At 43.3% G+C, this 26,057-nt stretch overlaps 1 protein-coding gene across 1 annotated transcript in view; it reads left to right on the top strand.

The window, feature by feature from the left end:
- NWD2 (NACHT and WD repeat domain containing 2) overlaps positions 1-26,057 on the top strand; it is a 211,169-nt gene that overhangs the window by 174,561 nt on the left and 10,551 nt on the right. The window contains exon 5 of the mRNA XM_044285313.1: positions 24,135-24,272. Coding sequence (XP_044141248.1) covers positions 24,135-24,272 — 138 coding nt within the window. The remainder of the gene's footprint in view (positions 1-24,134; positions 24,273-26,057) is intronic.

Raw genomic sequence — 26,057 nt, 5'->3', positions numbered from 1 at the left:
GTCAAAGTTGGAACTCCAGTCTCTGTTGGGGTCCTTCAACTTTGCCGCCAGGATCATGCCACAGGGCAGATCATTCACCGCCGGCCTGCTCAGACTCCTCCCAACAGCCTCTGATCAGCATGCCCTCATTTACCTCGGACGCGATGCGTTGGCAGATCTGGCCATGTGGTCCCTATTCTTGTCCAGTTGGAATGGCATCTCCCTCTTCGTTCCTCAGTGGGACGATGCTTCCCCCTTGGTTTTCTCCGATGCTGCGGCTTCTCTCGGTTTCGGGGCCATCTGCGGGGACCAATGGTTTGCGGGTCCTTGGCCCACGCAGGTCTCTTCGGACCAGGAGGCTGCCAGGTCCTCTCCCCTGCTCGAGGTCTACCCCATAGTCGCAGCCGCTGTCATCTGGGGGCAGTCATGGAGTAACAGGCCGGTGTGTTTCATGACCGACAACCAGGCAGTCGTCGACATCCTCGCCAGGGGTAGGTCCAGTTCACCGAAGGTCATGCGTCTGGTCCGTAAGCTCACCTGGCTGTCTCTCCAGAACAATTTTCATGTTACCTGCAGACACATAGAGGGAAAGAAAAATACCGCAGCCGATGCTCTGTCCCGTTTAAATTTCAATTTGTTTTTTCAGGTCATGCCGGGAGCACAGAGAGTCGGGATCAACCCACCAGGGTTCGAAGCCCTGATCATGGACTAGAGGAGTACATTTCCGCAGCCCACTGTCTCATCCGCAGGTCACTCTCGGTCAATTCAGCCAGCAACTATCTCACGGGGTGGAACACCTTCAGGCGGTTCGCACACCTTCATCCCAGGGGGGACAGGGACAGAGTCTCTTTCATCCTGGCCTTCCTGGCATACTGCCACAAAGAGCTCCGATTGTCCCACAACACCATCAGACTTTACCTAGCGGGCATCCAGCACCACCACATGATTAGTCACCCCAGTCATACCTCTTTCTTTTCCTCCCAGGCGGTCAAGGCGGCCTTGAGAGGCATCCAGAAGCTCTCTTCTCCTTCCACTCCCTCCAGACAACCAGTCACAGGGGATTTATTCCCAAAAATTTCTGCCGCCCTAGATGGCAGTCCTTTTGGCCCTTTCCGAAGTCTGATCCTCAAAGCTGCCCTCTATCTCAGCTTCTATGGGTTCCTCAGGCCTGGGGAATTCTGCTGCACCTCAGCCCAGAACCCAGGGCCAGCAATCAGTCAGCTACGTCGTAGTTCAGACCACTTCACCTTCTCTCTACTTTCCTCCAAAACCTCCCAAGTCGGTCCACCGGTTCAGATCGAGTATTTCAATTCGTCCAATCCTTGGTGCCCAGTGTCGGTATTCAATCAGCTACTCTCCATTCTCCACGAGAGAACTCCCGACAGCCCCTTACTGCCTTTCCCCGTGCTTTCACTGACATCCGCGCAGTTCATCAGGCACATTCGTTCCATAGTTTCAGGTCTGGGGTTCCATGCTGCCTCCATCTCCGGGCACTCTTTCCGGATAGGGGCCGCATCCGCAGCTTCCAAACATGGCATTCCCGCTCACGTCATACGAAAGATAGGACGATGGCAATCTTCATGTTTCTCCCGTTACATCCCACATCCACGGGTCGAGATCGCCAAAGCTTTCTCCAGTTTGGTCTTGTAAATTCTCAAATCAATAAACTGCCTAAATCCATGTTTTGCCCCCTTTTTTGGCTACCCGCGTCACATGGCTAAAGGCACACCACTAGCCAGTTAGGTCCCACCACGTCCGGTGTCTCCTCCTTCGTTCCCACACTCCCCCCGGAGCCTTGACCACAAGTATGGCAGGCTGGATTCCCAGCCTGCATTTGTGGGAGGGGCGTAGGGTATTTAGCCGGCCCCACGCTCTCCTCCCAGGTGTCGGCATCGCAGCTCGTGCAGTGTCCCACCCGACCCTCCCTCATCTCCAGTCTCACTCTCAACTCAGACTCCCCGGGTTAGCCCCCTTTTTTGGCTACCCGCGTCACATGGCTAAAGGCACACCACTAGCCAGTTAGGTCCCACCACGTCCGGTGTCTCCTCCTTCATTACCACACTCCCCCCGGAGCCTTGACCACAAATATATCTGTGTGTGTGTATGTGTTTATCTGTGTGTATGTATATATTTATATTATATATATATATATATATATATATATGTGTGTGTGTGTATATGTTTATCTGAGTGTGTATATGTCTGTTTGTGTGTGTATGTCTGTATATGTGTGTATATGTGTTTATCTGTGTGTGTGTATGTATATATTTATATTATATATATATATGTGTGTGTGTGTGTATATATGTGTGTTGGTGTACGCATTTGTGTGTGTGTATATGTTTATCTGTGTGTGTGTATATGTGTGTGTATGTGTTTATCTGTATGTGTGTATATATATATATATATATATGTGTGTGTATGTGTTTATCTGTGTGTGTGTATGCGTTTGTGTATATATATGTGTGTGTATGTGTTTATCTGTGTGTGTATATACGTATGTGTTTGTGTGTGTATGTGTTTATCTGTGTGTGTGTGTGTGTATATTTATGTGTGTGTACATTTGTGTGTATGTGTTTATCTGTATGTGTGTGTATGCGTTTGTGTATATATATGTGTGTGTATGTGTTTATCTGTGTGTGTATATACGTATGTGTTTGTGTGTGTATGTGTTTATCTGTGTGTGTGTGTATATTTATGTGTATGTGTTTGTGTGTATGTCTGTGTGTGTATGTGTGTGTTTGTTAGTATGTGAGTGATTATATCAACATCTGCTTATTGTGTATACCTTGCGCACAACACCAGTGAGAGTGAACTGAAGATTGAGATGAGTAGAGTTGCTAGTCAGTGCAGCTGGTACTATCAAGAGCCCTTTAGGCAGGAGCCAAACTACCAGGGGGTAAAGTACGGTATGAGGGATTGGCTTGACTGATGCTGTCAAGCTGCTTGAAGATAGTCAGAGACGCGATACACAACCAGATAGAATCTGTATTTACTCTTTATTTCGAGACAACGCGTTTCAGGGGACATAGGACTCCTTTATCAAGTCTGAAAACATAAGACACTATGGGGTAGGAATGAAAAGACAAGGTGCTAGAGTCTTATATGTAAAAAAATATGTATGTGTAACACAGTGAGAGGTTTGGTCTGGGAAAATAGGTATTTTCCTCCCAGCATGTGCTGCTGGCTTTATTTACAGCCAGGTGAGGTCAAATACTGGACCGCATTTTAAATGCCGGTCCAGGTTTTGGCAGCATCTGGCTGTCCTTAAATAGGCAGCTGGCCTCAGAAGCGAGGTCTCTGTGTTTGGATCTGGGGGCCTTGTGTCTGGATGAAGGCTTGCTACCTGTTTGGCGTGAAAACAGGTTGGTGCTGCTATGCTCAAGGACTCTTTGAGGCAGAATTGCCGCATGGTGTGAATTAGCACCAACATTGCAAGGTGACTTTTTGCTTGTTTATAACTGCTTGTTTTGTCACTTGCCTAAAGTGTGAATAAAACACTGAACTGTTTGATCCAAAGAACTTGTTGTTGCCTCTATACTGCGTCCGCTAATCCTGTCTATCAGAGCGACACCCTACAATTGGTGGAGAATGCGGACAAGAGCAGTGAGGCTAGCGTGAATGCGGATATTTTTGGTTTCTGCATTTTTCAGGCACGGTTGTATGTCATGCATTAAACCAGCTGTATTACAACCAGTGCCCCACGACAAAATGGAGTCTGTTGTGAAGGCTCTCATGGAGGCTAATCTTCAGCAGCGAGAGACAAACCTGCAGCAACGTGAGGCTAATAAGCAGCAGCAGGAGACTAACCAGTTGCTGCTACAACATGCAATGGCTTTGCAGACAACAGGAGCAACCCCAAGCGTCCACGATGCCCGGAAAGCAGTCTGTGCCGCGATTCCTAAGATGACCCCCGCAGACGACATCGAAAACTACTTGGCAATATATGAGAAAGTGTCCATCAGGGAAAATCTACCCCATGACCAGTCGGCTGAGGTCGTCGCACCATTCCTGGTATCCGATTCCCAGTGGGTGTATTTCGACTTGCTGGATGATCAAACGGCCGACTACCAAAAGGTAAAGGGTGAGATTTTGGCAAGACTGGTGGTGAATGTGTTGGTCCGGGCCCAGTGGGTACATTAGTGGGGGTTTAAGCCGGCTGAGCCTGCGAGGACCCAGTATTATGACTTACTCCACCTCTTGCAAAAGTGGCTACAGCCTAATGTGCTGAGTCCCCCGCCTATGCTGGATATACTATTAGCCGATATGTTCTGGAGAGCTTTGCCATACGCTCTCCAGCATTGGATCTGTCTGTTGTCTCCTAGCAATGCCCTTGAGATGGTGAACCTGGGGAAACGCTATGAAGCTACCAGGAATCTAAAGGAGGGTTCTGTCGGGAGGTGGGGTCAGCAAACCCCAGAAATCTCCACCCCAGGCCCAGAGATTTGAGCCGATAAAACCCGCCTGGGATGTACCCATGGCGGACCTGGCTCTGAAAGTCTGCTGGCGGTGTAAGGAGCCTGGCCATGTAAGGGCTCACCGTCCCCATCGGGTTGAGCCCATGGACATTAACTATGGCTACCGTCAGTCGCTATATGCCAGGAGGCTGTGTGCAACAGGTACCCCAGAGTCTCTAGATCACTTGTGTCAGGTGGAAGTGGGAGACACTCCGACGGAGGCTCTGCTGGACTCAGGGAGTCTGGTGACCCTAGTAAGGGCTACCCTGGTGTGGTCCACTGAGTATACTGGCCGGAAAGTCGGGGTGATGTGCATCCACGGAGACTTAAAAGACTACCCCACCATGCTGGTGTCTCTAACCACGGTGGCCGGTAGATGGACCCACGAGGTGTCGCTACAAATCTACATTACGAACTCATAATGGGGAGAGACTTCCCAGGCTTCCCGGCTCTGTGGCCTGCTATTTGAGTGACTGATACCCATGAGACAGGGGTAACCCTAGCAGAGTGGCCTGGCTTAGGAGGGAGACCAGAACCCTGGGAAACTAAGACTGAAGGGCCAGCGGTAGGGGTGACTGGAAAGTGTCATTGAGTACGTTACCCAGATGCAAGATCGGATAGAGACAGTGTTGCCTCTTGTTAGTGAGCATATGGAGGCAGCTCAGCGAGCCCAGAGTCGGATCTATAATCGGCAGGCTCAGGTCCAAATCTTTTACACGGGTGATCGAGTTTTGGTTCTGGTGCCGACCGTGGACAGTAAGTTCCTGGCTAGGTGGCAGGGACCCTTACGAGTACTTGAGAAAATTGATGTAAATTACAAGGTACATAAGCCAGGGCGACGAAAGCCAGATCAGGTTTACCATGTGAATTTACTCAAACCGTGGAAAGATAGGGAAACATATACAGAAGACAGCCCACGACAGGGTTTTCTAGGAGAAGAGATACCGGCCCCTCTGTTGGATGCAAGAGAGGTGGCTGCCACAGTAAAAATTGCTGACAGCCTCTCCTCTAAACAGACTCAGGAGGCCAGGAAGTTCATTAGTCGGAACACGGATGTGTTCTCGGACCTCCCTGGACGTACTTCCATAATCCAGCATGACATTGTCACTGAGCCTCAGGCAAAAGTCTGATTAAAACCATACCAGGTGCCCGAGGCTCAGCGACAAGCCATATCGGGGGAGGTGCAGCTAATGTTGCAGCTAGACGTCATTGAGGAGTTTAAAAGTTAGTGGGCCAGTTCTATAGTATTGATACCGAAGCCGGACCGGACGTTGCGGTTTTGTAACGACTTTCGAAAAGTTAACAAGGTTTCCAAATTCGATGCGTATCCCATGCCCCGATTGGATCTTCTTGGAGCTTATCGAGAGGTTAGGAAAAGCCTGGTATTTTTCTGTTTTGGACCTCACGAAAGGGTACTGGCAGGTGCCCTTAACAGAGGCTGCTAAAGAGAAAACTGCCTTCATCACGCCTGAGAGGGCTGTATCAATATAAGGTCTTACCCTTTGGTCTGCATGGCACCCCCGCCACTTTTTAGCGACTAAAAGCTTCGGCTTACCTGGACGATATTGTCATCCACAGTACCGACTAGGAAAGTCACCTACCGAAAGTGCAGGCTGTAGTGGACTCCCTTCGGAAAGCTGGCCTAACCGCTAACCCCAAAAAATGTGCGATAGGGTTAGAAGAGACTAAGTACCTGGGGTATGTCATTGGGTGCGGAGTCATCGAACCCCAAGTAAACAAAAGAGAAGCAATACAGAATTGGCCCCGACCTGTCACCACTAGGCAAATAAAGTCATTCCTGGGAATGGTGGGCTATTACATGAGGTTTGTTCCCCACTTTGCTACTCTAGCCGCGCCCTTGACAGAATTCTTGAAGGGACACAAGTCAATGATGGTTCACTGGGATGATCGGGTGGAAGAGGCTTTCTTTGCTTTAAATTCGCCCTGTGCGGGTCCCTGGTTTTGGTGACGCCGGACTTCAAAAGGGCGTTTATAGTACAGACCGATGCCTCCGAAGTAGGCCTCAGTGCTGTATTGTCTCATGAAGTCAACTGGGAGGAGCATCCCGTTATCTTCCTCAGCCGTAAGCTAACCCCAGCTGAGACCCAGTATAGTATAGTGGAGAGAGAGTGCCTGGCTATCAAGTAACACTCTCTCCGCTATTATTTACTGGGGAGAAAATTCTGCCTGGTGACTGACCACTCCCCTCTCAAGGGGATGAGTCAGGTCAAGGACAGAAATGTTCAGGTCACCTGATGGTTTCTCTCCCTATAAAACCTAAAGCTTTCAGTGGAACACAGGGCAGGCCGGTTACAGGGAAACATGGATTCCCTGTCCCGGGTACATTGTCTGGCTGTGTGTTCACCCCCTCAGGGTTGAACAAAGGGAAGGGGTATGTGACACAGTGAGAGGATTGGTATGGGAAAACAGGTATTTTCCTCCCAGCATGTGCTGCTAGGCTGATTTACAGCCAGGTTTTGGCAGCAGCTGGCTGTCCTTAAATAGGCAGCTGGGCTCAGAAACCAGATCTCTGTGTTGGGATCTGGGAGCCTTGTGTCTGGATGAAGGCTTGCTACCTGTTTGGCTAGAAACAGGTTGGTGCTGCTATCAGCAAGGACTCTTTGAGGCAGAATTGCCGCATGGTGTGAATTAGCACCAACACCGCAAGGTGACTTTTTGTTTGAATATGACTGCTTGTTTTGTCACTTGCCTAAAGTGTGAATAAAACACTGAACTGTTTGATACAAAGAACTTGTTGTTGCCTCTATACTGTGTCCACTAATCCTGTCTACCAGAGCGAGTCCCCACAATATGTAATCCACAAATATAAGTATAAAAGTTTAAGTGTATTCATTTATTCAATTATTGATATTATTTAAATTGATATGAAGATTGAAGAATATAAAAAAGGAAAGGAAAATAAATAGACATGTGCATATAAATACACATAAATATATATATATATATATATATATATATATATACATATATACACACATAAATGGTTATAATATAATGATAAAAACATGATTATAAAAAAAGTTATTAAAAATGATATTAACAACCATAGCCACAGGGGATTTTTTTTAAATGGATCAGTATAAAATGAAATAAAGATATGTTATGCATAATTATTTATTTATTTATGTATTTTAATATAGATTTTTTTATATTTATTATTTATTGTTATTCGTTTGTATTAATATATATACACACACTCCCTTTATGTGCAATTCTGACACATTAATTTAAATTTAAAGGATTGAATGAATTAGAACAATAGAGATACTGATGGAAATAAAATAATCTATTTAGCGGTACCAATTACCCTAAAAATCTCTCTATGGAATGACAACTATATGGAAGCAAAAAGGACCTATACAGATGGTGGTAGCTGGTAAAGAGCTGCAGAAGAAAGAATACATGGAATAAGTGGACATTTGCTGAAATATGGAGGTAATGTACTACTGAAAATGAGGACCAAAGTGGGGAATGAACGAATATTTCTGAACCCAGTATGCATAAAAATAATAAATAGGGAATCATGGTGTGATGGAATAATAATGAGGAATGTGGGAACCAGTACCTTTATCTCCAGCACGGACACCAAAGAGAGAAACTGCTAGAGGCGTGAATCGGGGATGCTGCAGCAACACGTGCAGCGTCCGAGGCTGTCTGCGCTCACAGAGGCTAAATGACGGGCCGTGACGAGGCAAGGGGAGGGCAGAGCTAGGTGAGGATGTGTGAAGTGAAGATCGCGGAGGGAAGTACGAACCTGATGGTGATGGGCTGGACGGTTGAAGGGGTTGAAGCACAAAAGCACATAGGCATAACTGTAAATAGGTCAATGGATGGATGAGAGTAAGATGGTAATAGCTATTATGATAAAAATGATGGACCATCTACAAGGGGGGAACCGAGGGGATATCCCCACTAGTTTCTGAAAACTGAGTGGGGCTTATGGAAAATGGTAATATTGCATAGTAACATAGTGGAGAATCAAAAGGGTGACAATATTGTGGGGAAACCTGTTAGGCAAAAATAACTATTGATGATGTATAGCGAACAGCACATGGATATTAGAGGAAATGTTTGAAATGATAATGTGGACGATGGGACTGATTTGACAAAGGGGGGGGGGGGCTGTGAGTTCTAGCTACGCCCCTGAGCCTATGAATTGTAGAAACTTCAGGGTTTAAAAAAAATAAAAATAAATAACTGGCTGTCCATTTACAGAAGAAATGACATTTTTGCAGGATTTAAGTAATGTCGAACGTGCCAGCAGCTGTATGAAACACAAACACACAACTCTCAGTTCCTCACTCACTGCTTTCCCTGCCTCACTCTCTGTGCTTTTCCTGATAAAACCCTAAATCTACCTAATTATATCATTATACACTCCCTATAAAACCCGTATTGCTAGCTTGTGTCTCCAACTGCTTGTAACTGCAATTTTGGGCAAACACAGCCAAAACACATGCGTTCAGTTCGCTAGCTGCACATGGAATGGCGTTTCTTCCTTCTGTTCAAAAGCACCTTCCAGTGTCCTGTCCCCTGATTGGCAATTAGGGCAAGCCTTGACACCAGTGTCATGTGATCCATCTTCTTCATCCCCCTTCTTGTTGTTGGCGCCGGTGCTGTTTTTGCGTAATTCATCCGAAACGAAATCGCCAAAACCTTGGATTCATTTGGTAGTTAACATTTTTGTGAAATCTGTAACAAATCTGATTCATTTAGAATCTATTCGCCCATCTCTAACCTAAAACATTGTACTGTGTAAGGCCAGCACTAGACTAAGGCGACTTTCACGCGGTCACTATATGGTCATTCATTTCCATCAGTATTTGTAAGCCAAATCCGAAAGGGGAACCTACAGAGAAAAAATATAATGGCAAGATTTGCAAGTCATCGGTATTTTGGCCTGGTTTTGGCTTACAAATACTGATGCAAAATACTGACCAAATACTGACCGTGTGAAAGTGGCCTAAAGTGCAGCATTCCCAGTGACTGATGTTTGATCGGAGCGACAGCAGCCACCCAGCCCCGTCACTCCCCTTTCTTCCAGCCCTGATAAAACACATTCTCTATTCTCATACAGCAAGTTAATACATGAGCAAACATTCCAGACATGGGCCACAGATTTATCAAATAGATTATATTCCATGTTTTTATTTTCCTTTTAATCTCATAGAATTTCTATATTTACATATTCAATATTAATTCAATATCTGGGCTCATTGAGACATGAGAGTCATTATTTCCGGCTATCGCACTGTACCAATGACACAATCGCATTAATAAGCACACATCATATCTTTCCCTTTAAATATATATTCCCAGCATTGAAGTACCTGCATTATTTCCCCCCTGACCTTGTACAGTCTTTGCTATTTAGATCAGTTCCCCATTCTTGTTCTCCCGTGCTAATATTTAACTAAAGTCTCTGTTACATAACCTTGCAGGGGGGTCGTCTGTTTAATAAGTAGCCTGCATTTTAATGAGTTGCCAGTGGATGGTGTTTTCTTTGTGTGATGTTGATACAGTGTAATTAGTGGCGTGCATCTGAATATGCAGGAAAAAACTAAGACAAAGGCCGGATTTACTGCTTTCCCTAAGTGTTACATAATGGCGATGCACAAAGGCTGAAACGTTTGATTTACCCATCAGGCCCGTCTCTGAGGTTTGCATCATATTTTGAAGTGAACCTAATTATTTTTAACAATCTCTACTATTTTTCTTTATAATGATGCCTTGAAGCTTTATTATCCTTTGTTATTTTTGGATTGGCAGCAATATGTAATCTTGTGATAGCAATTGGATGATCAATTTTCTTTAATATTGCTAATTAGATAGATAGATAATGTTAGATATGTAGGAGGAAGATAGATAGGCAGATAGAACTGTAGTGTAGGGATCTCTGTATTTGCGGTGGGATCAGCAATGACCGTCAGATTTCAGGCGTAAAAAGTCCAAATGGGGCTTTATTTTTTCATCCAGCAGAACACAATACAGTGCATCCAAGTTAACCATTACTTGAGTGAAGCCACAGAACAAAAACCATAATACAAAACATCAAACTGGCCGCCTGGGCGCTGACTATACAAAGAACTTTTCTCTCTCACCTATGCCTTTATTATGTCAGGAGGACCAGATTTGGCCCATCCAGATGGTCAAATAGCTAGCATACTCTGACACCGACTGAGGCCTCTACAGTATTTATTTCCCAGTAATGATCCCAGTAAGACACATTGTCCATCTTGGTTCATTTTTTCCATCTTATTATACACCTGGAGTTACAACCACCCTGTAGTCCAGCAGTGGTGGTCATGCCTGGATATGAGCAGTGTATAATGTGATGGAAAAATTAATCCATCCAGCGATATGGATAATCACAATACATTAGTAAGTGCCTTGTATGAACTTTCTCTACATGATAAATGCCATATGCTGAAGTGAGACAACCCCTGTAACCACCCATCCTGACCCTGGCGTAAGCATTGGATAAGGACAGTGAATGATACTGTAGAGAGATGCAGGTTCTTCTCAAGGAATCAGGAGGAAAATGTGCCCAAATATGTGACAGAGCTGAGGAGTCTGACTGCAGCATGTTGGTTTGGGGACATCCGAGACTCCCTCACCAGAGACCTGTCCTTAGAGAAATGCATGCTAATCCGCAGGGCTGCTGAACTGACAGAAGACAACCTGAAGATGATGGAAGTCACCGGTGATGCCACAATGCATACAGTATCTGTGAAAGGGCAAGGCCAAGGCTACCTGCAGTTGTCCCTCCAATGCTGTGGGAACAGACATGAGAGAGACAATGAGAAATGTGCGGCCTATGAGGAGACCTGCAGGACATGAGGAATCCTTGCTGTGTGCAGACTGAAAGCAGATAAACAGCACAGACCAGTCCACCCTGTGACACAGGACAGTGACCGTGTCGGGTACATCACATTGCTGCAACCTGAGGAGGTCAATCTAGCCAAACAGCCAGTGGCCAATAATTCAAAGCAGCGTTTTGCAACCTTTTTGTTGGATGAGCAGCCCTTTAGATTTCAGCTGGATTTTGGAGCAAGTTGCAGTGTTATTCCATTTACACTACTTAACAAGCAGGTCGCCCACCATTGAGCCCATTGACAAGGGACTAGCATGGGCGTAGCTATAGGGGGTGCAGAGGTAGCAGTTGCTACCGGGCCCAGAAGCCTGAGGGGACCCAGAGACCCTTGTGCCGCCATAAGAAGACACCGGTATTATAGAAAGTGCATGCTGGTCAAGTTATAGCTCTGGCTAGAGGGAAGGGGGTAGGTTGAGAATTTGGTATGGGGGGAGGGGGTGCCGTTTTAATTTTTGCCTCAGGCAGCAAGAAGGCTATGTGCTACCCTGCCCCTGGCCACAAAGCACTGAGGGAAGGGGGGCCCAAGCTGAACTCTTGTTCCAGGGCCCAAGAGCCTTTAGCTACACCTTTGGGTACTAGTGATGTACAGCAAAGGTGTTCTGAAACTTGTGGGTACTTGCAAACTTTAATACTGGAACCCATGTAGCAAAAAGAGTTACAGAGCAGAATTTACTGTGCTGCATGATGGTGATCATATGGACAGGAGTTGCTCGGTTTCAGGAGATAACTGGACAACACAGGGAATCTGGCTTCGATAAGTTGCTCCAGTTTTGCTGGATGAGATCTGTATACTCAGCTGCAGCAATAACGTCATCTTTGACAACATGTGACAGTTTCAGCTAATGATTGGTCTCAGCAGTGCGCCAAAGTGGCCAGTGACTGGCTGCAGCAGGCACGTTTTGTCGACATGATGTCGCCGCTGAAGCCAAGCAAACAGATCCTGGCCAGGAGAACCAAAGTGGTGAGGCAGGATCTGCCAGGTAAGTAAAGATCACTTCTTTTTTTGCAGCAAAGCCTACAAGGAGAAAAAAAAAATGTCCATTTTGCCAGATATAGCATTCCTGATAATGTGTTCTCTGACAACGTTGCTCAATTGAAATTGTCTCCAGGATGCCCTCAAAGTAATGACAAAGCAGAGTCACCAGTAAAACAGGCAGGTAAAGATCTATACCTGTCTATACTGGATCACACCGCACACAATCCCTAGACAGCAGTCCGGCACAGCAGTTCATGAGTTGGAATAATGCTAGTTATCTGCTAAAGCCAAAGCGGGTGGAGGCTGCTAGAGCTCAGCTGAAGAGGAATCAAGAAAGGCAAGATTTCTATTAAAATAAATCTTCAAAGGATTACCTGATCTCCAGAAAAAAGAAAATGTACGGATGCAGTAAATGGGTAAATTCGACAAGACAGCAAGCAAAGGTTGTTTGCAGCAGAAAATTGAACCTCAGTCCTATGAAATTGTAGCATAAGGAAGAAGACGAAGGAGAAATTGGAGACATCTGAGAAAAACACTAGATAATACATGGCCCTTTAAACAGTATGCTGACACCCAAGACAATGAGATTGAAAGTACGTGCAATCAAGGAAGCAACAGGGACAGCTGAGGGTCAGGGTGAAGACTCTGACCAGAGACAGGCAATGCAAGAAAATACACTGAACAAAAATATAAACACAACACTTTCGGTTTTGCTCCCATTTTGCATGCGCAGAACTCAAAGATCTGAAACATTTTCTACATACACAAAAGACCCATTACTATCAAATAATTGTTCACAAATCTGTGTTTGCCGAGATAATCCATCCCACCTCACAGGTGTGGCATATCAAGGTGCTGATTAGACAGTATGAATATTGCACAGGTGTGCCTTAGACTGCCCACAATAAAAGGTCACTCTGAAATGTGTACAGTTTTGCCTTACTGGGGGTACAGTTTTGCCTCAACTCCGTCGCATAGAGTTGATCAGATTGTTGATTGTGGCCTGTGGTATGTTAGTCCTCTCCTCTTTAATAGCTGTGCGAAGTTGCAGAATATTTGCAGGAACTGGAACACGCTGTCGTATACGCCAATCCAGAGCATCTCAAACATGCTCAATGGGTGACATGTCCAGTGAGTATGCTGACCATGCAAGAACTGGGATGTTTTTAGCTTCCAGGAATTGTGTACAGATCCTTGCAATATGGGGTCGTGCATTATCATGCTGCAACATGAGGTGATGGTCGTGGATGAATGGCACAACAATAGGCCTCAGGATCCCGTCACAGTATCTCTGTGCATTCAAAATGCCATCAATAAAATACACCTGTGTTCGTTGTCCATAACATACGCCTGCCCATACCATAACCCCACCGCCACCATGGGCCACTCTATCCACAACATTGACGTCAGCAAACCGCTCACCCACACAACACCACCATGCTGTCTGCCCTGAACAGTGAAAACCGGGACTCATCCGTGAACAGAACGCCTCTCCAATGTGCCAGACGCCATCAAATGTGAGCATTTGCCCACTCAAGTCGGTTACGATGATGAACTGCAGTCAGGTTCAGACCCCCATGAGGACGCCGAGCATGCAGATGAACTTCCCTGAGACGGTTTCTGACAGTTTGTGCAGAAATTCTTTGGTTAGGCAAACAGATTGCTGCTGCAGCTGTCCGAGTGGCTGGTCTCAGACGATCATGGAGGTGAACATGTTGGATGTGGAGGTCCTCGGCTGGTGTGGTTACACGTGGTCTGCGGTTGTGAGGCTGGTTGGATGTACTGCCAAATTCTCTGAAACCCCTTTGGAGACGGCTTATGATAGAGAAATGAACATTCATTGCACGGGCAACAGCTCTGGTAGACATTCCTGCAGTCAGCATGCCAATTACACGCTCCCTCAAACGTTGCAACATCTGTGGCATTGTGCTGTGTGATCAAACTGCACATTTCAGAGTGGTCTTTTATTGTGGGTAGTCTAAGGCACACCTGTGCAATATTCATGCTGTCTTATCAGCACATTGATATGCCACACCTGTGAGGTGGGATGGATTATCTCGGCAAAGGAGAAGTGCTCACTAACACAGATTTAGACAGATTTGTGAATATTTAAGAGTAATGGGTCTTTTGTGTATGTAGAAAATGTTTCAAATCTTTGAGTTCAGCTCATGCAAAATGGGAGCAAAACCGAAAGTGTTGCGTTTATATTTTTGTTCAGTGTATATTGCCAGAATTTTATGTTACATCTTCTGTTACTCGAGCTGGCAAAATGGTCAGAGAGCCAACCCACAGCAAGGATTATATCTAAGGCTACTTTCACACTTGTGTTTACATTTTCCGGTATTGAGATCCGTCATAGGATCTCAATACCAGAGAAAAAAACGCTTCCTTTTTGTCGCTATTCATTGTCAATGGGGACAAAACGTAGCTGAACAGAATGGAATGCTCCAAAATGCATTCTGTTCCATTTGGTTGCATTCCTATACCAGAGAGTCATGGGATGCGGCATGACAAACATTGCAGGTCAATGGCGACGGATCCATTTGCTCTGACACAATAGAAAACGGATCCGTCCCCCATTGAGATTCAGTGGAGTTCATGACGAATCCATCTTGGCAATGTTAAAGATAATACAACCGGATCCGTTCATAACAGATGCTGATGGTTGTATTATCAGTAATTGAAGCGTTTTTGCTGATCCCTGCCGGATCAGTTTAAGTATCTCAGAGTAAGCGTGGTAATTAAGAGCTAACTTTATTATAAATCATAGACGGGTAAATGAGCAAAAATTGCCCCAGTGGTAAGAAATATCAGGGGAGACTCCCACCAAAACGAAAAAAGAAGCAAACATAGGGAAATAAAAATGCTATAGGAATCAGGAGAGGGGGATAAGGGAAACTATCCTGTAACACCCTAAATGGTCCTATGCCCAGGGACATCCCCTGACGGTAGAGGTTCCCTGTCCTCGTACCTAAACCTGATCCTTACCCCAGTGTGAACCGGTATTAGGTCCCACCACGCAGGGCATTAAAGGGTATATCAGGACAGGCACGAGGACGGGGAAACCCCACCATCAGAAGTTGTCCCCAGGCTGAGGGGTTAGACCAGGTTTTTTTGTAGGGACAATTCCCCCCTCCCTGGTTTACCGGTCATTCACCCTACCTTGATTGTTGAGTACATTCCCCTAGTGTTCTCTGTGAGAGTGGTTTTGGTTATTTTTTTATATCTGTTTCTATTTGTAGCTTGTGTGTACTGTAGTCAGCCTCATAGTTAGGTTTAGGATACTCTTTTATCTAGATCTAAATAAAGTATTGTGTTTTAAGGGTCCTCATTTTTCTAGTATGTGATTTATATTCAGATTGGGATACCACGTTATTATTGTTTCTTTATCATTACATATTCTTTTTCTTACCCTATTTTGACCCTACATCTGTGTATGATAATAAATATGATACATATCAGATGGGGCACAGATGGCCCCTAGTAGGTATGAAAGAGAAAAATAACAAAATAATATAGGAATGGAATAAGAGTCCAACGCGTTTCACCTGCACCTAGTGGTTCATCAGGGGGTGATAAGGCAGAAAAGATATATATAAAAATTGTAGGGAGGAACAAACTAATAGATAGAGAAAGATGTGGGAATGATAATTAGCTCACTGGACAAATAGTGGGTAGGGAATATGCCCAAATATAGATAACCCAGCCTGCAGATGTCAACCTGAAAAAACCCCCACCAAGAATGACCATCTCTGTAAACCGACTGAGAATAAATGTACAAGATACTGATTACTTACTGGCACCCACAACATATGTCCGATGGATAAGGAGCTGATGCGGCTAGTGAGTGGACGCCAGCGCTCTGAATTTAAGCGCTAGTAAACACGTGGAACTTCCGCACGCTGAGAAAGTTACTTCCAGTGAGATGGAATGCAAGGATAGAGCACAACACGTGACTTCCGGCAAATGGAACGCACGTATGGAATCCACACGCCCCAAGCCATTGATACAAAGTGCACAGGAAAATAAGAAGAGCTGGAGGGGCATATACGAAAGCGTTGAAGACAAATAGTCAGAATTCACTAGCAACTAAGTTTTAGAGGGAGGCGGCAAATATTCTTAAGTATAAATAAGAATAAAAAAAAGTGGTTAACTCAAAGGATAATGAGAAACCCAAGATACGATGACAGATGTATGTCACCAAAGGAAGGTGCTTCTCGCACCAAAAGGTCCCAATAAGGACACTACATGATATCAGAGGCGGAGCAACATTATCAAAGAGACAAGGAGGCATCAGGAGAGTCGACATATCAGATAAAGCAAGTGAAAGTCAATCTTTCATTTAAGCCCCCAGGTGAGTGGGCGCGAAAGCGATAAATCCATTCAGTCTCCCTCTGGAGAATCTTTTGATCCCAGTCGCCGTTCCTAGGGGGCAAAGGGACAGCCTCAATTGCAGAGAACCTAATAGATTTGAGGTCGCCATTATAGTATTTATTAACGTGATTGGCAACAGGTGTATTATTAAGTTTGACAATATCATTAATGTCTTCGCAGACCCGCTGTCTGAATTCCCGATAGGTTTTACCAATGTAATCCTTGGGGCATGTACTTTGGCAGATGTAGATAACACCCTTCATTTTGCAGTTAATGAAATCCCTAACTGAGTAAGTACAACTGGTGACTGAGAAAGTTATGGTTTTTGTAGTGCAAATAAAGTTACAAGCCTTACAAGTTCCACATTTGAAGACCCCCAAAGGTTTTCTATGAAGCCAGGTGCCCTCTCTCTTAGGTCCGGTGTAATGGCTATGCACCAAGCGATCTTGACGGCTCCTATCCTTACGATAGGTAATCCGTGGGAAGGGGGAAACAGACTTCAAGAGGTCAGGATCCATAGTTAGGATGGGCCAATAGGTCTTTAAAATGTTTCTGATTTCTCTATTGGCTACATCAAATGTGGAAATCCGGTGGATCAAATTGCCTTCTTTATTATCTCTCATTCCAGGCACTAGGTCAGTGATGGGGAACCTTTTAGAGACCGAGTGCCCAAACTGCAACCCAAAACCAACTTATTTATTGCAAAGTGCCGATATGGCAATTTACCCTGAATACCACAGTCCAATATAGTATATATTCAATATACTTTATCATTTAGCTATAACAGCCTGCCTACATTCAGTACGCTGCCTGCACTGTTCATAGTGCACCCGGCTCTGATGAATCACAGGAAAAGTCTAAGGCATATTGGCACACCATAGACTTTTTTCATAGTTCGGGTGCCCACAGAGAAGGCTCTGAGTGCCGCCTCTGGCACCCGTGCCATAGGTTCGCCATCACTGCACTAGGTCATTCATGTTTCTTTGTTCCGCTAGCTGAAAGGCATCCCTTAGAATAGGTCAAGGGTATCCCCTCTGAAGGAGTCTATTTTGTAATTTTCTGGATTCTAGATAAACAAATTCTTGCTGTGCCGTGCCTTTGTTCTGTTAATATTTTTGCAGAGCTGTGACCAGACCTCTTGCTTTTTAGTAATTGTAGGCTGGCCATTGTTTTTTATGTGTCACCTTGACACGGCAGTGATAGCAGTTGATACAATTTACATCTGTTATGTTTGGGTACTCTATATTGGACCAATTGTATGTGGTTGACTATTTTCTGATTTTCTGGTCTGTCTCCTTGTTAGTGCAGTACGTGCGAGGGTGGGGACTATTTCCCTGCTACACGGGGTTCCCCGTCTTCCCATGACCGTGTGCCTTATGTTATTTTTGTGCATGCTGTACATGATGCATTAGTATACAATTTGATCAAAAAGCATAGGCCCACTCACCATGACCAGGTTGCCTTTTTGAATGGGAAACTACTCTAAATTTAGCGCAGCGCTGCGTGGCGACCACCGGCGCCACAACACCACACCAGCAGGCAGCAGGACCCAGCAGTCAGTCTGTATACACACTTACACAGAATGCTATCAATCACTGATAACACCTCCCCTTATACAGCTATCAGTGACTGACAGCTCTGTATACACACTTACACATATAATAGTATCAGTCACTGATAAGACCTCCCCCATGCACAGCTTCATCTGTATACAAACTTACGCAGAGAATGCTAACAATTACTGATGACACCTCCACCGTGTGCAGCTATCCGTGACTGACAGTTATCTCTGTATGCACATTTACACAGAGAATGCTATCAATCACTTATAACACATCCACCATGAACAGCTATCAGTGACTGGCAGATATCTCTGTATACACAATTACACAGAGAATGCTATCAATAACTGATAACACCTCCCCTGTGTATAACTATCAGTGATTGACAGCTATCTCTGTATACACACTTATACAGGGAATGCTATCAATCATTGATAACACCTTCCCTGTATATAGCTATCAGTGACTGTCAGCTATCTCTGTATACACACTTACACAAGAAATGCTATCAATTACTGATAACACCTCCACAGTGTACAGCTATCAGTAACTGACAGCTATCTCTGTATACACAGTTACACAGAGAATGCTATCATTCACTAATAACACCTCCCTCCTGTACAGCTATCAGTGACTGGCAACTATTTATGTATGCAGACTTACACAGGGAATGCTATAAATCACTGATGACACCCCCTGTATACAACTAAAGTCAGAAAGAGCAGAGATTTAAATGAAAAAAATTAAAAGTTTTACTGAATTTTTTGCCCACAAAACTATACATGAATCTGCTCAGCTCCTCCTGCTCTATAGCATGCCGCCTACAGATTGCACGGCAATTTGTAGTGACAGGTGCTTTTTAAGATACATGCAACTGTAGCATCATAAGCTTTAGCATTACTTGCATTCTACTTTGTAATACTACAAAAACATTTTGTGAATTACAGGTGATTTTGGGACATTTTGTCATGGACTGTCATTTGTTTGGATTATCTGCTATATTTTAAGACAAACATTTATCTGAATGTTCAGAGTTTGTGTTGGTTGGCTGAACAGCTTGTTGAGCTGAGTAACACACGTTCTCTAATGTTGAGTGAAAATCACTGGAATAAAGTACAATTTGTAATGGCTATATACGCAGTGACTGTCAAAGTGGATAGGGTCAAAGTCGGAACAGAAAACCAGAAATAGAAAGAAGTGAGATCTGGATGCTGCAGAGTTTCATTTGTCTTGTTAATTCTTAAAGAGAATGTGTTATCAAAAAATGGCCTAATGTTTAAATCAAGATTTTATGTTGATATATTCATAAAAATTTTCATGATGGTGTTTCCATGTTGCTATCCTTATTTAATTTATTTAAAATATTTTTACACTGGCAACATAGCCTAACAATTGGCGTCACTCTCTGGTCTTTTCAGATCACAATTCAGCAATTATCTCAACATATTCAGAATTATAATGACAGGTATCACCTATATATATAGATAATACTGGATCCACCATTAACAATAGCTTATCTGCTCTTTCCTTGTAAAATGACCTCTGTAAAGGTCACAGAGCATGCCCAGAAAACTCCCTATAGAAATCAGTGAGGTGCCTCCTGGCCATTGTGTCTCTGGTTCATGGTGGCTTCTGTAAAGCATATCTCTAAATGCCATTAAAGAGGACCTTTCACTAGAATAAAAAATCTAAACTAACTATACAGACATGTAGAGCGGCGCCCAGGGATCCCCCTGCACTTACTGTTATACCTGGGCGCCGCTCCGTTCTCCCGGTATAGCCTCCAGTATCTTCATAGTTAGGCTCCACTCAGGGGAACCTACCCGCGTCTCATTCTCCCATGCTGTAGCGCTGGCCAATCGCAGCGCTCAGCTCATAGCCTGAGAGAGAAAAAAGCCTCTCAGGCTATGAGCTGAGCGCTGTGATTGGCCAGCGCTACAGCATGGGAGAAGGAGACACCGGCAGGTTCCCCTGGGTGGAGCCTAACATATGAAGATACCAGAGGCTATACCGGGAGAACGGAGCGGCGCCTAGGTATAACAGTAAGTGCAGGGAGATCCCTGGGCGCCGCTCTACATGTCTGTATAGTTAGTTTTGATTTTTTATACTAGTGAAAGGTCCTCTTTAACAACTTCCCCGGCAAGATGTCATGTTCAGGAAATAGAATTAAAAAAATATCTGCAATCAGGAGATAAAACAGATTAGGAAAAAAGGATTTGGGTCACTATCTGGTTTAAACTGGCAGAAAAATATACAGGTGACACAATCCCTTTAAAGCTGCATGATTTGAGTATTGGGATAATACTCTTATCTAGAATAATGAAGCAGGTTTACCTACAATCTTCTGTAAAACCACTGATAATACAGTATGAGTCATTGTTCCAAAACATATAGTAGTTTTGGCAAATAGAAAACAGAAAATATGAGCAATGGGGTTATATTCTTGTGAACATGACCCCAATTTCCAATAAAAGGTTCAGAATATTTGAGTGGAGTTGAGGATCTGCTCTTCTGTTTTTATTTTCTTCCAGAAGTTCATGGGTCATGTAGGAGAGGGCATCTGCTTCAATCAGTTACCTTACATTCGGACAAAGGTCAGCAAGAAGGAGGAAGGGAGTGAATGATCTACTGGAAAAAATAGAGAAGAATTCTTGATTGATTAGGGTGGAGTGTTTATTGTAGAGTCTATTTAGATCCATATTTTACTCTGGTGGTCAAGTATAGTGCTTGCTATGTGCACATCATCCCAGATTCTGTTCGATCCTTGCTTGTTCTCTGTATATTCTTGAATCTAAACAAATATAAAATAATCAGCAGGCACTCACCATCTGAATTTCACATATGTAACACATTTAATATAATGATTGATTAAATAAAATATTATGGATAATAGTACAGTGTATTTTAAACTTTAAATACAATGTATGAAAAGAATTGACAACCATATAACCAATTACAAATGAATAAAAATGTCAGATGTGATAGAATCAATTGTAAAAATCAAATAAAAAAATTGAATAAAAATTGAATAAAAATCAGATAAGTATCACCTAGGATTATTTTGATGGATTTTTCTTTTTAAAATATTCAAATGCAATTTTGAATGCCCACTAGGTGAACTTGTCTATATGTCCTTGTTAACCATCCAATACAAAGTTCTTTGCAGAATGTGCACAATTATAATGTATGTTCGACCAAATTTCGATCAGTCTTTTATCGCAGATATCCTTGATTTATGCAATAGGACTCTAAGGCTGTGCAGTTATATCAATGGGTGACTTTTGAATTAATAATACGATATATCTTGCATAAGATTAAATAGTCAATTGTTCGTATAAAATTCGATAGCGCTTACTGTAGAGGCGTCCCTCACAGTTAAGCTACTCACCCAGACCCAGAACATTTGTCTTTTCTTTTCGTATAGTGTGGTTATGGCGCTCAGCTCTCGGTGTCCCACGTGGTGGTAGATAGATACCTTTTAAGAAAAAGACAAAGTTGTTAGTTATCTTTAATAATTCTGGCTTTTTCGGGTCTGTACATCTTAATCCTGCAGGATTATTTAATTTATAGTTTGGTTCCTTTAGTCCGCCAGACGCGTTTCGAGGTGGCCTCACCTCTTCCTCAGTGGCTTAAATGGCTTAAATGAACAGGTGAGGTCTCCTCGAAACGCGTCTGGTGGACTAAAGGAACCAAACTATCAATTAAATAATCCTGCAGGATTAAGAAGTACAGACCCAAAAAAGCCAGAATTATTCAAGATAACTAACAACTTCGTCTTTTTCTTAAAACTTATCTATCTACCATCTATCAATTATTTTCGTACATTGTACTTAAAGTTTAAAATATACTGTACTATTATCCATAATATTTTATCCACAATATTTTATTTAATCAATCATTATATTAAATGTGTTATATATGTGAAATTCAGATGGTGAGTGCCTGCTGATTATTTTATATTTGTAGGGGAATCACTTGCAGCAGGGCACCATTACCACGGTGACAAGTGGAGTGAGCCACTATAATCTACAATCCCAGATTCTGTTCTATCCTTGCTTGTTCTCTGTATATTCTTGAATCTGGAGTCTAGCGAGCTACCTGTATATTCAGGGATCTGTAATTCCACAGTTTTTACTGTTTTGGGGATTTATCTGTGTATTGTCTTAGTTAAATTCAGATAGGAATCTGGTTGTGCAGTTTAGCTCTACAGTAAGTGATTGGGGTCTGGTGAAGAACATTTCTGCAGTCTTGCAAACAATTGGGGTTGTTACATGGTGGACTCAAGAGACCCTATTATCACACTGCTTAACCCTTTCCCTACCAGCACCATACATGTACGGCGCTGGTAAGGTCTTTAAATATGGCCACCGGGTATATGCTTTTGCACACAGCAGAGACCTGAGGATAATGTCTGTGATATGCAATAATGCCAATCACTGACATATAACCTGTAAGGTGCTGGGGTTAATTGTGACCACAGCATCGGAGGTGGCTTTCCTTGGAAACACTGCGCTCCCAGGGCCCAAATGGCTCCTCTACCATTCATTCTTTGTGGTAGCCTCAATCCTTCTGAAGGATCCAAAGTTACCATAGCAGTAGTTCCTATGGAGGCCTGCACGTTGCCAGGCTCCATAGAAACCTACTGTAGCACAACTCCCATAGGCTGCATTAGTAATTCATTGTAGTATATGAGACAAGTGATCTAACAATCACTTTACGAAAAAGAAAAACAGTTTTTTAAAAATATATATAAAAATTTAAATCACCTCCCCTTCCCCATAATAAAAATGAAAATAAACAAAAAAAGATAATTTCACTGCTGCATCCCAAAACGCCCGTAATATTAAAACATAAATGTATTTATTCTGTAAGGTGATTGCTGTAACGGAAAAATGACAGATTACCCCACAGAGAATAAGCCATCATACCGCTCCGTAGACACAAATATCTAAGTTTTGGGGGTCAAAATATAATGATGCAAAGAAAAAAATAAATTTTTCAAAAGTTGTTATTAAAACACAAGAAAAACTATAAAAATATGGTATTGCTGTAATCCTATTGACCCGAAAAATATAGGTTACAGGTCAGTTTTATCGCGTAGGGAACAGCATGTAAACAAAACCCATAAAATTTTGAGGGTTTTTTTCCCCCCAGTTTCCAACTACATTGTATGCAATATTAAAGAGTGCCATTAGAAAGTACAACTTGTCCCACAAAAAAAAAAAATCCTCATACGACTGTGTGAACGAAAAAATAAAAAAGTTATGCTTTGGGAGGGTAGGGAGTAAAAGACAAAAACGCAGAAACAGAAAATCGCCTGGGGCTGAAAAGGTTAACCTGATTAAATATTTTTACTATATCACTTTGGCCTCATGCACACAACCGTTCTTGTGTTCCGTTCTGCAAAATGGGGTTCCGTTGTTCCGTGATCCATTTCCGTTTTTGTTTCCGTGTGTCTTCCTTTATTTTTGGAGGACCACCAGACATAAAAGAAGGTAAAAAAAAAGTCTAAGACAGGTTTGCCATGCAAATGATAGGAATAAAACGGATGCAGCTGACAATCTTGTGTGCCTCCGCGTTTTTTAGCGGTCCCATTGATTTGAATGGGTCCGCAAACCGTTTTCCACATACAAGAATAGAACAGGTTATATTTTTTGGACGGACTGGAACAACGGATGCGGATGGCAAACAGTGCACTATCGACATTTTCAACAGCTCCATAGAAATGAATGGGTCCGCATCTGCAACGCTAAAATTGGTGGAACGGACGCAGAGACAAACAACGGTCGTGTGCATGAGGCCTTTATTTGTTAAACTACAACAATATCTGCAGACATTAGAATTCTTGTTTTAGGTTTTTATGGTTTTTCTTTTTTAATACTTACAGGGAGATTCTTCAACAAGATCTGCCAATGAGAAGTGGTGTGAAGTAGTAGAAGAGATCAAAAACATTTTTAACACTGCTGTTAAGTTGCTTCATGAGAAAGGAAAGATGAAAGCCAGCCAAGCAAAAAGATACTTGTCATCAGGTTGCTATACATTTGTTTAATTGGGTCCTTTTAGAGGGTATATTCCTCAGGATAAGTCATCAATAGTGTTGAGCGAATCGTAGTATCCGATGTGGACCTCGATCTGAATTTCAGGCAAATTTAATTTGTGGTAATGAATTAATTTTCCCTGAAATGGCAGTAAAAATATTAAAAGAAATCATACTGCCTTTATTCATTTGTGCGCGAAGAAGCTGCTGCGGCCATCTTGCTTGAAAAATCCCGCACAAAATCTTGTGCGCGGTGACGTATGATGTCACCACGACGGCCAGTGTGATGGCGTCATCGCAGACCACTAGAGATTTCCCCTTGGATCTTCATGCAAAATGGCCACAGCGGCCTCTTTGTGAGTGAAAACAGAATTTTTGAAATGTTTTCAAATTTATTAAAAAGAAAAAAACTAAAATTTTACATGGGCAGACCCTTTTCTATGACAAATCAAATTTACTTGTGGGGAACTCTTTTCTCTTTCATCTTTGAGATGTTTCTACACCTTGATTGGAGTCCACCTATGGTAAGTTCCGTTTATTGGACATGATTTGGGAAGATATACCTTTGTGTATATAAGGTCTCACAGCTGATAACACATATAAAAGCAAAAACCAAGCCATGAGGAGGAAAGAACTGCCTGTATAGCTCAAGAGACAGGGTTGTGTGGAGGCACAGATCTGGAGAGGGGGACAAAAATTTCTGCTGAACTGAAAGTTCCCAAGAGCGCAGTGGCCTTCGTAATTCTTAAAGGGAAAATGTTTGGATCAGCCAGGACTCTTCCTAAAGCTGTCCGGCCTTTTAAAACGAAGTAATTGGTGAAAAAGGGCCTTAAGATCTTGTGTGCAAATGGGAGAAACTTCCCATCTGCAGACGGTCAACCACCACTGCAATATTCCACCAATCTGGACTTTATGGCAGAGTGGCCAGAAAGAAGCCTCTCCTCAGTGAAAGACACAAGAAAGTTTGCAAAAAAGCACCTAAAAGACTCTCAGACTGCAAGAAACATGATTCTCGTGTCTGATGAAACCAAGATTGAACTTTTTGGCCTCAATTCTAAGCATCATGTTTGAAGGAAACAGGTTACTGCCCAATAACTTCCCTACAGTGAAGCATGCTGGCAGCAGCATCATACTGTGTTTTTTTTCAGTGGCTGGGAGAGAGAGACTGGTCAGTGTTGAGGAAAAGCTAAATTAAGCAAAGTACAGAGATATTCTTAATGAAAACCTTATCCAGTGTGCAATAGATTGAGAGATTGAGAGGATCCCCAAATCCAGGTGTGAAAACCTTGTGACACCATAGCAAAGAAGACTGGGGGCCATAATCACTGCCAAAGGTGTTTCAACTAAGTCCTGAATAAAAGTTCTGACTGAATATTTTAGTTTTTCCTTTTCAATAAAGTAGCAAAAATGTAGAACATTCTGGGGCACATGTATTAAGACCGGCGTTTTATGCCGGGCCCTGTGTTGGTGGTGGATCCGCCGAAGTTATGAAGAGGCGCAAGCCTCTCAATAACTTCGGCGCTTCCAGTGACAGTTCTAAATGTTAGACAGCTTCTGAGCAGTCTCACATTTAGAACATTTTCTAGGCCTAAAACAGGAGTAACAAATGGTGAATGAGACGGCCTGCCGGCCCTTCCCCGCCCACGCCACTCCCACAATTTTAGACCTAACCGTTGCACTGCCAACTGCATCTGAAATACAACTTGTTTAGGTATATTTCAGTATAGTAAATGACGCCCTCTGTTTTCACTTTGTCATTATGGTGTATTGAGCGCAG

The sequence above is a fragment of the Bufo gargarizans genome, chromosome 1 (genome assembly GCF_014858855.1).
Source record: "Bufo gargarizans isolate SCDJY-AF-19 chromosome 1, ASM1485885v1, whole genome shotgun sequence".
NCBI classification, from domain to species: Eukaryota; Metazoa; Chordata; class Amphibia; order Anura; family Bufonidae; genus Bufo; species Bufo gargarizans.
Note: the sequence above shows the minus strand (reverse complement) of the source record. Positions and strands in the feature narration are given on the sequence as shown.